The sequence below is a fragment of the Haliotis rufescens genome, unplaced genomic scaffold, assembly GCF_023055435.1.
Source record: "Haliotis rufescens isolate VD_foot unplaced genomic scaffold, xgHalRufe1.0.p SCAF_8, whole genome shotgun sequence".
Lineage (NCBI taxonomy): Eukaryota > Metazoa > Mollusca > Gastropoda > Lepetellida > Haliotidae > Haliotis > Haliotis rufescens.
The window spans coordinates 41,724,381-41,740,981 of NW_025964372.1; the positions used below are offsets into that span (position 1 = coordinate 41,724,381).

Genomic DNA, 16,601 nt, shown 5'->3' on the forward strand with positions numbered 1-16,601 from the left:
GGTGAGCATGCCCTGCTCTACTGGTAACACCCGCCACTCCCACAAATTTACTGAAGAAAGCGTGCAATGTTCCTACCACGACATTGGCCTGACCATGAACATTTCTGGACCAGTGATCATTATCATGAGCAATATCCACGTCGTCCGGGTTGCCAGTCGTGACCATCCGATTCATTAAAATGAGTCCCATTAAGTTAGGAGGAGTGAAACGTCCCTGTAGATGCATTGAATAGCATCGCGCATAACTTTGACAACGTTGTTATATTTGCTAACATCCTTTGAATGTCTACCATAAAATGTGTGGAATGACTTGAAGAAGCCTTTGATGGTGCAAACAGAACTTGAAATACTTAGTCCTATGAACGTTATAAAATGTAAGAGGGGATGTTGTTGAATATTGGACACATAAAGTCGGATTTTCAGACGCACTAGTTTTATCACCAATACAAATCTGTTGCTATAGTGTACAGATGAGTGAACATTCACAACTGTATTAACACGTGTTTCGTCATGACGCTAATCTCTTCCGTCATCCTTCTCGGTTTACATGCAAAGGTTTTCAAAGTTCAAGGGGAGGTGAAGAGGACCTTTCCAAATTTGACGCATCAGTGGCAAAAATGACGTGCGATGCAGTTCCCTATTAACACTGGCTTTTCTTTTGCATGTGATTACGACGGAGCAACCAGTGGGACAGAACCTTTTCGCTAACACCTGGTATCATCACTATGTGATAGTAATTAAATATACATGAGAATGATAATCGCTTTTACTTGATTTGTTAGATGTGTGCAGAAGATAATAGGCATGACAATTTGGCAAATATAATATGAATTGTATGTCCGAGGCAATGTTTTGTAATATGTACCTGCTTCTGTGATATACGATTTGTGCATTAAAACGACTAAAGTTTACTGTTAGTTTCAGGCAATCGACACGAGAGCGACTGAGGATTATGTGGCCTTGGCATAGTAGTTGGTGTGTGTTTTACTTAACTGTGTGTGTTCTGATATAAACTTCTTCATGTCTGTTGTTCTGATATCGAACGTATGCAATATTGTAATGGGTTACTCGCAGCCATTGTTATATGCATCGATGCGTCTGCTGTCGATAGATCGATACTTTTCACACTCCTTGTGTGAAGAGGCTTTATTTAAAAGAATTATCAGTCGGAAAAAGCATATTTTTTAAGCAATCAGAATCAAGCATTCTTTAGTGTCAAAGACTACAATGCCCAAATACTACAACTCGGCGATAAAACTATCTAAGCTTAAGTACTATTCACAGAAGATAGTTTGTCTCTCTTGATCTGTTCAGACTGTCCCAAGTATACTAGCTGTAACAAAAATGTTACAAAAGTTGTAGATCGTCGATAAAGATTAAACGTATTTTCTAAACACGCGTCTATGTTGGCAATACCTTATTAATCAGCCAACTTGTGTCACCAAGAGACAAAACATTATCTTTGTTTGATGTTATCACTATCTCCCTTGACTACATGTCCCTTAATGAGTTACACACCGACCGCCACTCACAAAAGTTAAACAAAAGTAAATTTCATCAAAGTAGGAACAAACCCTAATCGACCTAGCACCGAATCCATACAAGTAAAGGAATACTGCACCATTCACACGTCCCCACATCATCCATAAACAAAACCTAGCCCATTATCACTTATTCTGAAACCAGCTCCGTTGTCTGCCCAAAGAACCGGAAGTTCGGTAGTTCGATCCCCGTTCACGCCTCACCATGAAGGAGATAAAACAAAGCCTTGTCGACTCCGAGTCAGTTTACAGTGTCTGAGAGAGGTATTCATGTTTAATACTTGCCACGTTGTAGGTTCGAAGAATCGTATGAACTTACTTCAGGTATGACAGGTACTGGAGACAGATGTATAAAGACTTGCCAGAAGAAACGGGTTATTGCAATGTTTATAGAGACATCCTTCAGTGGAAGTAGACACTATTATAAAGTATATAATTACCTGTGGAATTTGGGGTACAGGTTATATTAAATATTGTACCAAAACCCAACGGTTACATGGACTTCATTGAGCACTGTTGATCCAGGCAATAAGGAACAACCTTATCAGAAACCTCCGGAAACAAGAGATGGCATCCAAGGAGGTTTCTAACTGTGACTAACACTTGCCTGACTCACGTCATGTCCATTGTGAGATCATGACGCTAGACGGCAAGATTGTAAATTCGTATTGGTTATATTCTGCGAAAAACCTGTTTTGAAAACAAACTAACCCAATATACCAAGTTTCTTAGGATTAATTCCACAATTCAAGGACTCTTGTTTGCATTGTCAAATAGACGCAAATATAAGATGTCAGGACGTGATATTGCTGGCCAACTGAGAGACAATGCGGGATTTTTAATATGAATATGACTCAGACAGAGTATATTTACTTCGAAGACATGTCTTTGTGTTATACCGTTAATGCCGAGCGCAAGACAAGGTTAACAATGTTAAAGCAAGATGAGTAACATGTTAAAGCATTGTTTGTAATGACACGACCGGCCATCAAACCACCGAACTTCCGCTCTCCCGACAGATACTCTCGCTTCGCACCACCCCACACGCCACACACAAGACCAAAACTTACACAAACACAACGATCACCTGTACTGTTTACCAATACAACCAGTATATAAGCCAACAAGGCCTGTACATTCCAAGGTTGCCCCCGGTCTCTGTAGGTCACGGCGCATCTTACACTTCACGTTGCAGATCTTGCTCCATTAATGTGTTTTATCTATCCTTATAAATCACTGACAAAGACTAAAACACACTTTATACCAGAGTTCACCACCCTTTGTATATAGCTTGCACACCAAATATAAACCAATTTTAGTCTAATTAACATCGTACAGACGATTGACATTTCATACCCACTAGACCAGGAGGCGGTCAATAAAGAGTAATACATATTAAGTATGCTCACATAAGATAATGTTATTCAGTAGCTTGGCAACTGTTATGTCAATACTCAACTGCAGTCAGGTGTTGCCAGTTATTCCCAAACACGGAAGTAGGTCACCTTCAGAAACATAGCAACCAAGTGACGTAGCCTCGTCATTATACATAATCAATATGTAACCGAAGTATGAAGGGATGAAATTGCATCGTGAATACTACTGCTTTGATGCAACTCGGCAATTTGTGAATAGGTCATATACTTTTTGTCAACTACAGATTCAAATGAAGGAGCCTTGGTGCTCATAGCGTATCCCACCTGTGTGACTGATGGAGATTCTTACACAATGAACCTCCACGGATACTCTTTGAAACATTATCGACGGGCCTATTTATAACTTTGCAAATGGCGTGTAAAAGTCTGAAACCACCCAGGCCTTACATCACAGGGAGAACATCAGCGCTTAAAGTGGAGGAGATTGTTAACATTCTGAGGAGTCCAGATGAGAGCAAGACCATCCAGACTGCCCCCGCCACACCTCAGGGAGGACAGGTGTACCTCTATAAGATAGCATCGGGTATGAGAGAAGGTGAGTCAGTTGTTTTCACGCTTAATGCTAACATGAGGCAGGGATCGATATATAGAAAAAGGTTAATAGTCCATGGAAAACTTATATTATGTATAATATAATTTGAATTCAAAAGGTTTGTTAAACACACACGATGAATGTCCTCAAAAACCACATGTATATACATGTAGGTTTCCAGTATTTCTCTGCATGACGTGATAATAGATTTTATGTTCGCTAATATTGTTAACGAGTAACTGCCATGCATAATAAACCTCCAGTGACATCTTCATATTGTTCTCCAAATGGGTTAAATTTCATTAACAAGGATGCTATAATGTCACAGAGATATTTTAATTGAAGTTGCGTTTATATTGTAGCATATGCATGTTACTCGCTAGGAGAAGTTACTTTGCAATTTAACAAAACAATTTAATGAAATGTAAAATCAAATGACAAATTAAACTTCCGGGGATCGAACACGTAATCTTCGTATCTGCAGCCCAGTGAGTGTATCACTAGGCGACAGAGGCGGTTAAATGTTTTCAAGAATGTATTTTTCAAGTACCCTTACGCTAGCAACACATATTGTAGGCCCATATTGGCGCCCCTCAGTTTAATCCCTTCGATTCCGGTCTTAACTCTCATAAAGACCCTCAGACGTGTTTTATCCTACACATAAATCACTGCCAATTCAGCTCAATCGTCCATATCATTATTTCAACTACTAATATATTCTGTTTCTGTTCTTCTCTCTCTTTTTATCCCCTTTACAATAACCGTGTACTTTAACGAACATTTATCCAATGTTTACATGTAGGAAGTCAATTGTTCAACTGATCAATATAAGCTAAACAAGAATTTGTATTGTTTTAAGGTATGTGGTTTAAGGTATGTGCACCCATATGCCCGATGACATGATATTTATCATTACAACCTCTAATACAACATATATGCATGACCTTACAGTTCTATGAGTGTGGTGTGTCCGTTGGCCCATGACAAACAAAGTCGACTTTGCATTTAGGTTTCATTAATTAATACCTACACCACACGTGACACACTAACATTCAAAGCTTCTTGACGGACGGTTCATCGTCAGGATAACAACAACGCTTGCAATGTCATGAGACTCATGATGTTACATTATATTTACAGACGTGTGGAAGGACGACAAATATCACTTCAGAAGTGATGGAACCCGGAAGCAGCCTAGCTCAAGTCCAGTCATAGTGAAGCAGTACCACAAGGCTTACACCGAGGACAAGGCAACAACAAGGGCCTTTGTCAGAGAAGCATCGTATCTGTACAACCAGCCTCTGAAACACGTCCTAGTGCAATATATCGGGGACCACACACAAGCACAGCCTGCTCCTCAACGTAAGAAGCGTGGTCAACAGACAGTTAATTCCCCAGGTTACAGTAAACGTAGAAAAGTAGAATCAACTGGTGGAGCTGTGCAGTCGGGTGTCACGGAGAACACTAACTCAAACCTGGACCCTGAAGATCATTCATCACCGACAGAATTGGAAGACAACGGTAAATCAAACACTATTCTAGGTGTAACATTGAATGAAGCAAAGGTGTCAGAGACTGAAACAAAGAATGATCATGACACAAATCAGAAACGCAGCAGGACAGGAGATCATAGAGGTGATGATGACATTGAATATTTGGATACAACGTCAGGCTCCCCTGTCAAGAAACTCCGTTTGCAGCCTCAAGTTGACAATGACAACACAGTTGTAACCTGTGTCACTAACACACCCTACGCTTATCTGTACACATTTCTAGAAGATGTAGAAAGGAATCGTGATGTGATAAGGGTCGTGCAACAGGTTTTATCTTTATCAAGGTTCTGGAACAAGGACTGTACCAACAAAGACAACGCATGCTTGTCACTCATTGAAGAGGTCGACAAGAACTGGAATCTAGATGCAATAAAAGCAAGGAACTGGGTTAAATGTTCTGTAAATACTGACGTTCTGAGCTTGAACCAAGACCGGTCAGTTTACATAAACCTCATCGCAGCAGTACTTGTTGGAGCATGCCATACCAGGACTGAAGTACAGGACTTTTTGAAAACACTGAAGGATCCTCCTTCACACCCGCAGCATGTACAAGAGGACGTCCCCCTGTCACGTAACTGTACATACACAGTTGGCTGCTACACCATCAGAGGAGATGTTCTGTCTCGCCTGGAAACCAACGACTGGCTGACAGATGAAGTAAGTAGTCCATCTGCTCTATTTACACAATCACACAAACTACATGCGTAGTTAATTATCCAAGAAAATCATTTCATAGAGCATGGGAGGCTTTCGATTTCATCAAATGATGTCAGTATTAGGTATTAACTGAGGGCGTGAGGGTGGTGAGTGGTTCAGTCACGTAATACTCATTGATAGTGCCTTGATGTAGGCAAGGTAGAGCGTGAGTTTGGTTAAACGCCTCTTTGAACAGTAGTGTCATGGTGAGTTGGATTAAATTATGAAGAAATTCCAAAGTGAAGCATATCTTAGACGTTTACCACTTTGTTGATTCCCATGGCGAGTCTGCAAAGCGAAATGCGGCGCCTTGGACCATGAGCCCCCGTCTTAAGATTAATACAGCAACGTTTGACAGTTTCTTCTTTTTACACCAGTATTAGTTAACCATCAATTAATATAATAGTGCTAATTATCAACTCATTGCCATGCATCTCGATTATGCAATGATAACACTACTCACCTGCAATGGGCATTGTGCACAAAATCTAGTACATCATCAGTTCAATTGTCAGTCATTGCTAACAGCCGAGATATTCTCCTCATGATGGATATGTGATGTGCAGCGGATCCTGCTTTGATTTGAAATTACAAGCGTTCCCTTTGAACCGAAAGCATTGGGGGATTAAACAGTATAATAAAGGGCAAAGATATCATGGATATAGTTATAAAGAAGGGAAAACGTAGCATCAATATCATAGGTCCTGAAGGATCAACACCTTTACATTACTCATGTGCAGTTGGAAATGTTAGCATTGTAAGCTACCTGTTACAGGAATCAGTGGCAATTGGTAATCCAAACAAGAAGGGTGAAACTGGACTTCATTTGGCATGTATATATGGGAATGCAGAAGTTGTTAAAATGTTATTACAGAACAAGGGAATAAGTCATGTGACAGAAAATGCTGGCCGCACACCTCTACATGATGCAGCCTGGCAAGGACATAGGGAGGTTGTGGAGGTGTTATTACAGAACAAGGCAAATGTGGATGAGAAACGTGATGATGGCAGCACACCTCTACATGATGCAGGCTGGCAGGGACATACGGAGGTTGTGGAGGTGTTATTACAGAACAAGGCAAATGTGGATGAGAAACGTAATGATGGCAGCACACCTCTACATGATGCAGCCTACCAGGGTCATAGGGAGGTTGTGAGGGTGATATTACAGAACAAGGCAAATGTGGATGAGAAAGATGAGGAAGGCAGCACACCTCTACATGATGCAGCCTGGCAGGGACATCGGGAGGTTGTGGAGGTGTTATTACAGAACAAGGCAAATGTGGATGACAAACGTGATGATGGCCGCACACCTCTACATGATGCAGCCTGGCAGGGACAGAGGGAGGTTGTGGAGGTGTTATTACAGAACAAGGCAAATATGGATGACAAACGTGATGATGGCCGCACACCTCTACATGATGCAGCCTGGCAGGGACAGAGGGAGGTTGTGGAGGTGTTATTACAGAACAAGGCAAATGTGCATGAGAAAGGTGATGATGGCCGCACACCTCTACATGATGCAGCCAGGATGGGACATCGGGAGGTTGTGGAGGTGTTATTACAGAACAAGGCAAATGTGGATGACAAACGTGATGATGGCCACACACCTCTACATGATGCAGCCTGGCAGGGACAGAGGGAGGTTGTGGATCAGTTATTACAGAACAAGGCAAATGTGGATGACAAACGTGATGATGGCCACACATCTCTACATCTTGCAGCCTACCGGGGACATAGGGAGGTTGTGGAGGTGTTATTACAGAACAAGGCAAATGTGGATGACAAACGTGATGATGGCCGCACACCTCTACATGATGCAGCCTGGCAGGGACAGAGGGAGGTTGTGGAGGTGTTATTACAGAACAAGGCAAATGTGCATGAGAAAGGTGATGATGGCAGCACACCTCTATATGATGCAGCCAGGAAGGGACATCGGGAGGTTGTGGAGGTGTTATTACAGAACATGGCAAATGTGGATGATAAACGTGATGATGGCCGCACACCTCTATATCTTGCAGCCTACCGGGGACATAGGGAGGTTGTGGAGGTGTTATCACAGAACAAGGCAAATGTGCATGAGAAAGGTGATGATGGCAGCACACCTCTACATGATGCAGCCAGGAAGGGACATCGGGAGGTTATGGAGGTGTTATTGCAGAACAAGGCAAATGTGGATGAGAAAGATAAGGAAGGCTGCACATCTCTACATCGTGCATCCTACCAGGGACATAGGGAGGTTGTGGAGGTGTTATTACAGAACAAGGCAAATGTGGATGACAAACGTGATGATGGCCGCACACCTCTACATCTTGCAGCCTACCGGGGACATAGGGAGGTTGTGGAGGTGTTATTACAGAACAAGGCAAATGTGGATGACAAACGTGATGATGACCGCACACCTCTACATGATGCAGTCTGGAAGGGTCATCGGGAGGTTGTGGAGGTGTTATTACAGAACAAGGCAAATGTGGATGGTAAACGTGATGATGGCCGCACACCTCTACATGATGCAGCCTGGGAGGGACACAGGGAAGTTGTGGAGGTGTTATTACAGAACAAGGCAAATGTGCATGATAAACGTGATAATGGCAGCACACCTCTACATGATGCAGCCAGGAAGGGACATCGGGAGGTTATGGAGGTGTTTTTGCAGAACAAGGCAAATGTGGATGATAAACGTGATGATGGCCGCACACCTCTACATCTTGCAGCCTACCGGGGACATAGGGAAGTTGTGGAGGTGTTATTACAGAACAAGGCAAATGTGCATGATAAACGTGATAATGGCAGCACACCTCTACATGATGCAGCCAGGAAGGGACATCGGGAGGTTATGGAGGTGTTTTTGCAGAACAAGGCAAATGTGGATGATAAACGTGATGATGGCCGCACACCTCTACATCTTGCAGCCTACCGGGGACATAGGGAGGTTGTGGAGGTGTTATTACAGAACAAGGCAAATGTGGATGAGAAAGACGATAAAGAAGAAACTGCTTTACAAAAGCAGAGGCACAACATCACGATGATATTGCAAGGATTATAACTGAGGCAACAAATATACATGACCTGACAAGCAGCCATAGTACAATTATGGATAGGTAAGAGCAATATGGAAATGATGCTTGAGTTGACAGCCCAAACACATATATTGTATACGCTGTTTTGCAGAACAGTTTTGAAACCTCACGAAACCATATGAGACCTCGAAGAGGACAGTACCATCAGACATATATCAAATATCTATTTCAGCTAAAAAAGAATATGGACAGAGCATTTCTACAAGGCCCCCGAAACAACATACTAAAAGTCCCAAATCAATCAATCAAATATGTGATGAGAGACCAACAGTGTATTGATATTCCATGTCTGTCCATGTCTTGGAGGTCATCTTGGATTTTTGGGCCAGTCAGTTAGTGTGACAAGTTTTATGCATATATGTCCCAGCACACTGTTTCAGAGATAAAAGCTTCCACAGCCTAACCTCATATTTAGGAAATGTGTCGGCCATCTTGAAATTGCCAGCCATCTTGATGTTTTGTAGATTTGTCAATAGTCGAAAACGATCAATAGTTGTGAATATCTTTTTAGAAACATAATATGGCTATTTTGCAACACAACACATGCTGTTTTTCATCAAAACATTGAACCTCATCTGAAATAAGGAAAATACTATTGACAGATGGTTGCCATATTGGATTATGTAAATTAGACATATTTCCCAAACTGGGATTGCTTGGGACTTTAAGTATGTTGTTTTGGGGACCTTGTAGAAATGCATTGTGATGAAATGAACTCTATTGCTATTTGTTCCAAGTGTAACCTTATTCTCCATGGGCTACATATGTCAATGGGGACTTTGCCAAAACACTGAAATTATGTTAACCAATATTTGAACTTAATTAGGCTTCACTGTGTATAATATTGAATGATTCGTTGGTTTACGTTTATGAGTATGTGGGGCTTCCATTTAGTTTGGAGCCTTTTTCATTAGATACGAATTCGAAAGCGCTGGAGGCTTTTACATCTTGATTTTGTATTATATGTCACAATAGCATCACTATTTTGATTAAGTCCTATTTTCTCTGAAATGTTGTGTCAAGTGCATGTGGTATTGTTTCAGGGTGACAACCGATGGCCAGTTTCTTATGAAATCATCGTCAGTTCCACACGGAAGCTATAACAATGGCGGTTGGCTTACATCCACACCACCAACATCAACGTGTCCCGTGAACCACACATCAGAAGAATTGCCAGGGGTTTATGTTCCGAGTCAACTGGGACAAGCAGTTTCCACAGACAGACAAAGTGTTATGGAAGAGATCGCCTTGCAGTCATCCCAACCATATCATATAGACGGAAATCTTAACAACCTCCTTACAGATCCTGCACACATGGAGATACGTTCACCCAATCAAAGATCAGAAACCATATATGGAATCTCAAGTCATGTTCCCACCTATGTCCATGCTCCAGTAGTTGGTGACACATTGCCTAGTTCAGATACCACTAGTAATTCTGAGAATACCATCATTCACTACACTGAGTCTGGGGAAAAGATAGAGCTGCTGCAGCTCTAAAAGTGGTCTAGAAAGGAGTTATCATTGTTATTATGATGTGTCCAATGTTACAGTATACATATACAGTTTTACAACCTCCATTAGGGGTCAGTCGTCCGAATTCGGTTTGCAGAAAATAACGAGTTATTTGTGAAACCCAAGAGCACGCGTATGGTTATGACAAACCTAGAAACATAATCTGAGCGAACCTGGATTCGAACCCACAATCATAGGTATCTGGTGTACCCAAGGGACGCAACTCTGCACAGCGAATCGCGGCGCCTTAGACGACTGGGCCACCCGTACCCCCGTGGGAGTGATTTGTGTCAATGTAGTTTTGACGTTTCTGTTCGCATCTCGATTCCATGAAAAACTCATTGTACGTTACAAATTCTAGGAACATGGCTAACTTTAATGTTTAGAAGATTACATAACAGTTTCTTACAAATGTTTATAACTGGACATATGCAGATTTTAGTGTGTTCCGAACTTTCTTAAAGCAAAGTGTTTTGTTGAAATTAGTGGGAGTGAGTTCAGATTGACGTACACAATGAATGTTTGCAGCTACATGTCGCTGTGTAAAATATGTACTTGCAGGAACACGTGGGTGTCTTCTATCATAGTCGGTATTGTCACTTTGATTTGTTTCTGCACCATTTCCAGTGTCAGAGTTGTGAAGTCTCACACCCAATACGAAGCCATGTAACATGTTGTACATGCAATATAGACTTTAAAGTATGTTCACGGTGACCTCATATTCAGGAATATAATGATTGTTTTATTTCAAAGCAATTTATCCTATTAATTTCCATGATGTCTTGGCACACATGAAAATGCTAAGATCAAATAGAATTCTTTGAGCTGTGTCCCTTAAACAAATACAGACTATATAGTCATGGGCAAAACCAACCAGTATTACATTCTTCCATGATATCTGACATATTCTTATGTGACATATTATGTGATAGATCACTGAACGAATCCCCGTAAGATATCGTTTTTATTACAAACATTGTATCTGAAAACGTATCTAAGGAGCGCAAGATGTTGGAAGCATTATTGTACTAACATTCATGGTTTAAGTAATATACTTTTATCATCAGATAACTCTTGTTAGTGCTGCATTAGTTAAATGGCCTGTTATGTATTGCCCATAGTTGACCCATTGTTTAACCCCTTTGTGACTGTAGACCTACAATTACGTTTTTCAATAGAAGTTGTTTTTTATTCATTTATATTGTATGCTGATTTACTGATTTGGCAATATAGTTTGAACCGTTTTCTAAGTTAACCTTCGCGTGTCAATTCGGAAATCCCCTCGTAACACTGTGCCATACAGTATAAACATACAGTAACGATTACTGTTAATTTCTAAAATGTCACCAGTGTCATTCATGTGACAAACATATGAAAATCGTTATGATGTTATGCAGACGTACATATACAGTCGAACCCCGATGTCTTGAACTCGGATGTGCCGATTCCAGGGTCCAGGCGAAATCACAGTCCAAAATCTTACCATATTTATAGTATTGTTACCTGAATGCTCGACATGAGTGTTTTGAGTTCAATTTATAGTCCCCAAAGTTGAAAGGTAAAACTTATCAAGATCCAGGTCGAATTCAAATAGTTCGAATAACTCGAACTATTTCTTTGGTCCCCAGAAGTTCGAGGCAATTGGGTCCGATTGTTCCTTTATGTTCATATATCTGAATATGTATACAGGTAGAACAAGGTGCTTATCCAAACGCAGTGAAGTCACACAGACAGCCCATACCAGTGCAGCGTGTATCACAATCAGAACCAATCACAAACTATATTCAGGCACTATCCTGATCTAAATATACACTTTCCCTGTGAAAAAGACAAATAAGTGTCTTTGTTGATTATAATCAAATAAAGAAAATACGCAAAACCAAACCAAAACAAACTGACATTTGAATGAAGTTATCCAGGTTACATGGCATAAATAAGCAGCATGTTTTGCAAGCACAATACATGTGTGATGATCAAGTATTTGTAAATACCTTGCTCTGAAATAGAGTGGGCTAGATCGCCTCCATTGTCTTATGGATAGAGTATTAGACCGATTTATTTCGTATGTGTGGCCTCGAGGCCAATAGTACAATGACATTTTGTTGTAATTCGTCGTGAAGCACCACTTGTATACTGATTAGATTGTAGCTAAATATGGTGTACACAGTTTTATTTATATTCAATGTATATATTATCCTTCTTTCAAATATCTTATAAACACACACAAGTCTGAGAAGAATATGGCTATTTTTGCTGTTCATTAACTGTACAGATTTTCTTTGTGATGGATACGTATAATAATAGTTAGGCAGGTATTTGATTCTTATATCCTCATATACTGGACATATCAATAAAACATGGTATTCATTTTCTTGGTTATATTTGCAGAAAGGACACGTCGATGTTAAAACATCATTATCTTTGGAGTGTCTGTATAATTGTATATTGAGGGTATGTATACCACACCTGAACTTCGTTAAGCATCTGCGTAAAGGGAGAGAGTATCTGCCCAGTAACGTTTAATTGTGGTGGTCTTGTCACCCCGCCTGGCGCTCAGTATTAAGGGGATAAGACTGGTCAATTTGTGGTCAGTATATTGTGTCAGAGTGGGGTAGTAATGTTAAAACTTCGGCATGGTGTATCAGTGGCTTGCTCTGTAAAAACTACATGAGCAGACACACATACATATACACACACGCGTGCATGCACGTCACCTCATATAAGTGCAATATTCTTGAACGCAACGTTAAACCTCAAACCTCATTTTGCCTTGCCTCACCTCTACAGAGAATGAATCAAATAAGGGCAAAAAATAAAATATGCCTCCTTATTTATGCTTGGCAAACGTGTACTGAATATTGTTTGTGAAGTCAGGTCTGAAGATTTTCGGGGTACGAATGGCCGAGCCGTCTAAGGCGCCGTGATTCGCTGTGCAGAGTTGCGCCCCTTGGGCACGCCAGAGACCTCTAATTGTGGGTTCGAATCCATGTTCGCCCAGTTTATGTTTCTAGGTTTGTCAGCACCATACCCGTGCTCTTGGGTTTCACCGAAGTGGTAAACGTCTGAGACATTCATCACTTGGGCTTTCCTCTCACATTCAGCTGTCACGCCGTGATATAACTGGAATACTATCGTAAGCCGTTATAAACATTATCCAGTCTTGTATCCAGTCAACAAAGTCAGTTGTAGACAATGCCAGGGATAGAAAAGGTTGAATAATGCATACCACGTTTACGGTAGCTTGTCAAAGGGAGGCAACTCTGTTTTCAGATATTATGTTAGCATTTGATACGGAAGTTATTCTGACGAAACTTGGATACTGTGGGTAAAAAGCTGACAGGCGTATTGTCAATAGAGGCATCACCTGTAGTTGTTCGTACTGGGCTTAAATGACTTTGTGTCTGAATGTGGCAAATGTACGTAATAATGACGAAAGGTATAATGAAATGAAGTGCACTGATGTTTGAACAGCTTTAAATGTTCTGTTTTGTGTTGAACTCATTTTCCAGAATGGAAATAGTATTTTCCTGTTTTAAATCATACCATGAAGCAAATTTGTTCTTCACCTCATGTACATGAAATTTTGATCTTTTGATCACCACAACCATTGTACCTGTAACCTATTGTTCAGGTTGTGAGAAAGGGAGAGAAAACGTATACCCTTACTTGTGCTGTTTCTAGTGATATAAACAGAGGGACGGTTTGAATATTTGAAACGATGTACAATATGAAGGTTGTATAGCACTGTGATCGAATTACGAATTACGAATACGATTACTGACTTGAATAATCAGTTTTTTATTCAATTTAATTAAGACAGTTTGTGAATTTCTGACTAATTTATCATTGCTATCACTGTGAGGTGGAGGTATTTGAATTCGTCAGAGATGTTTGTATGGATAAGAGCGACAAAACCCTTTACATAATCACAAGAAATCTCTGTTGTAAGCAGACTCCATTTTACGATTCTGACTTTATTAAAAGCATCACTATCAACTGTCATTATTTCCGGGAGATATTTCACATGTAAAATCGAAATCGTAGCATTCTAAATTCAATAAATATAAAACGTCAACGCCAGAGAATAACCAGTCTCGGATATCCACCGAAACACATTCCATTGGGTGTAAAAGGCAACGAGCGGCGAAAACTATGGGAATGGATTATTGATGACACCACGTCTTGTGAAAGTGTACGCATGTCCTGCCCAACCGGTAGGAGCCGCCATTGGTACAATCTGACTCCACGTGTTCTTGGGGTAAACTTGCAAATGCAGAAAACACAAAGAAACAATGACTTGATAAATATATAGATTTCCCAAACATGATGACTGATTATATGCAATATCTCTGAACAAGCTAAAGGTATGACGGTAGCCATTTTAGAAATCATAAAAACACAGTTTCATTTCTTGTAATATTTCTCCGACCGAGTTGCAATTACACTGACAAGGAGGACCGCAGCTGCAGGATGTTGAGAATGTCCTCCCATTCGATCGTGCATCTCTCTTTACATGTCCAGAGTACTTTGACCAGGACCAGATAGGTGGCCGAACTGCCATTCCACTGCTTCCATTAAGTGAGCATAATCAAGACCTGCATATACATTGAACATGGGTGTGCAACTTTGCCATGTTGGATAGCCACAATGCTGAGCCCAAGTTCAATCCCGACATGCTCAAAGCCGATCCCGATATGTCTCGCAACAAGTCCGAGATCTTGTGGAGTTACAGGAGTCTTCAGTCTCTCGTTCACACGACGTGTTGAACCTACACACAAATCTGTATTACTTGACGTAACGCCAAAATCACCACATATAAACAGGTTCTGTTTATTGTTTGATTGATATGTGATATCGAATTAACGTATCTCAAATACTGATCGATAATCATCATTACAAAATGACAGAAAAAGAAACTGTGTATATCCTCTGATATACGTTTATGTCGTCAAAATAATGACCACAAAGTTTATAGTAATACTGAACAAATGGGATATATAACCAAATTTCTGAAATTAAATTTTTCAAATTGAGACGTTCAATGTCTTACACAATTATCTTTTTAAAATGGGAATTTAACGCACCTCTCCCTATGTTCTGATGGATGCAATACTCGATCAGCTCGTTGTTCGACTGGTGCATTCTCTAGAACGAAAAGCACACAATATCACGTTGGTCAATAGCTCTGTTACTGTATATCCACTATTAAGCATACAAAATGCACTAAGCTGAGGATTGAATTCTGTGTACATGTTATATTACTGCTAGCTTAAGTGTATAAACATCTTCATAGAAGAAAGTTATTAAGACGTACCTGATACTGAAGTCCTGAGAAGCACGAGACTAGATTCCCCATGTTGTCTGTATCTAACTTTATATGACGCCGAAGTGCACTACTCTGTTTGTTGAACCTACCTGACTGAATCAAGACCTCTCAGCTACATGTGAGCAATAGGGGAATCCCCTGTACCAGGTTGGACACAACTTCTCTCTCGATCCAAGGCTTCAATCAAGGATTTCGGATTTACGGATTTTCGTATTTACACTGACGGCGTGCGTCAAACTGATGTGTAATGAGAACCACATTACAAAAGCCCTATATCAGGGGATACTGCTTGTCATGTGTGTTAAGTGTGGTGTGAGAGACTGTGAACAACCTTCATAAACAATCCACACGACAATAGTGTTGGAAAATAAAAACACAAGGTTGGAATGCCGTTATAAAGCTGAGGGATAAGATAACCCCCAATGTCACGGGATCAGTGAAGAAATTAAGGATGCAATATTCTCTTTTCAAACAGTGTAAAAGCTGCTTTTTCACAACATTTGAGATTGGCTAACGTGTATTGGTATTAATAGTGAAAAGGTAAGTGAAAAAAAAATCATGTATATTTGATACTGAGATAATGTTCGTCAAGTTTGTAAATCAAATACGAAGCCATTCATAGAGGGAAGGATTGTATGTTGCTGAATATGGGACACAAAAGTCGGATTTTCGGAGTTAGGAGTTCATTAGGCAAATTAGTCTTTAACTTCTTTGATAGGCATTTAGAAGTTGGAGTACTAAAAAGGATACAAATTTATGGATGAACAACTTCTTTATTACAATTAAGAGCGACGTTTCGGTGTAGGTTCTAACACTTGCTTGATAATTGTTATAAAGAAGTTGTTCATCCATAAATTATTATCCTTACTTAATGTAGCCTTTGGCTGAAGTGAACATATGAGGGAACAGTCACTTCATTCTT

General features: G+C 40.3%; 2 protein-coding genes across 2 annotated transcripts in view; both read left to right on the forward strand.

Moving 5' to 3' along the window:
• The window catches only part of LOC125377028, a 58,870-nt gene that overhangs the window by 26,982 nt on the left and 15,287 nt on the right, over nt 1-16,601 (forward strand). The gene's annotated exons all lie outside the window — the stretch shown is intronic.
• Nucleotides 3,112-12,720, forward strand: LOC124125554. Its single transcript, XM_046488882.2, has 3 exons — nt 3,112-3,512; nt 4,650-5,719; nt 9,882-12,720. The coding sequence occupies exons 1-3, from the start codon at nt 3,329-3,331 to the stop codon at nt 9,939-9,941; spliced, it is 1,314 nt and encodes a 437-aa protein (XP_046344838.1). The 5' UTR covers nt 3,112-3,328; the 3' UTR covers nt 9,942-12,720.

What these genes read in the sequence shown, in the direction of transcription:
- LOC124125554 (XM_046488882.2), top strand. Translation starts at nt 3,329, where the DNA reads ATGGCGTGTAAAAGTCTGAAACCACCCAGGCCTTACATCACAGGGAGA. An exon ending in AGCATCGGGTATGAGAGAAG is followed by an intron (nt 3,513 to 4,649) that starts GTGAGTCAGTTG and finishes TTATATTTACAG; the next exon opens with ACGTGTGGAAGGACGACAAA. An exon ending in ACGACTGGCTGACAGATGAA is followed by an intron (nt 5,720 to 9,881) that starts GTAAGTAGTCCA and finishes GTATTGTTTCAG; the next exon opens with GGTGACAACCGATGGCCAGT.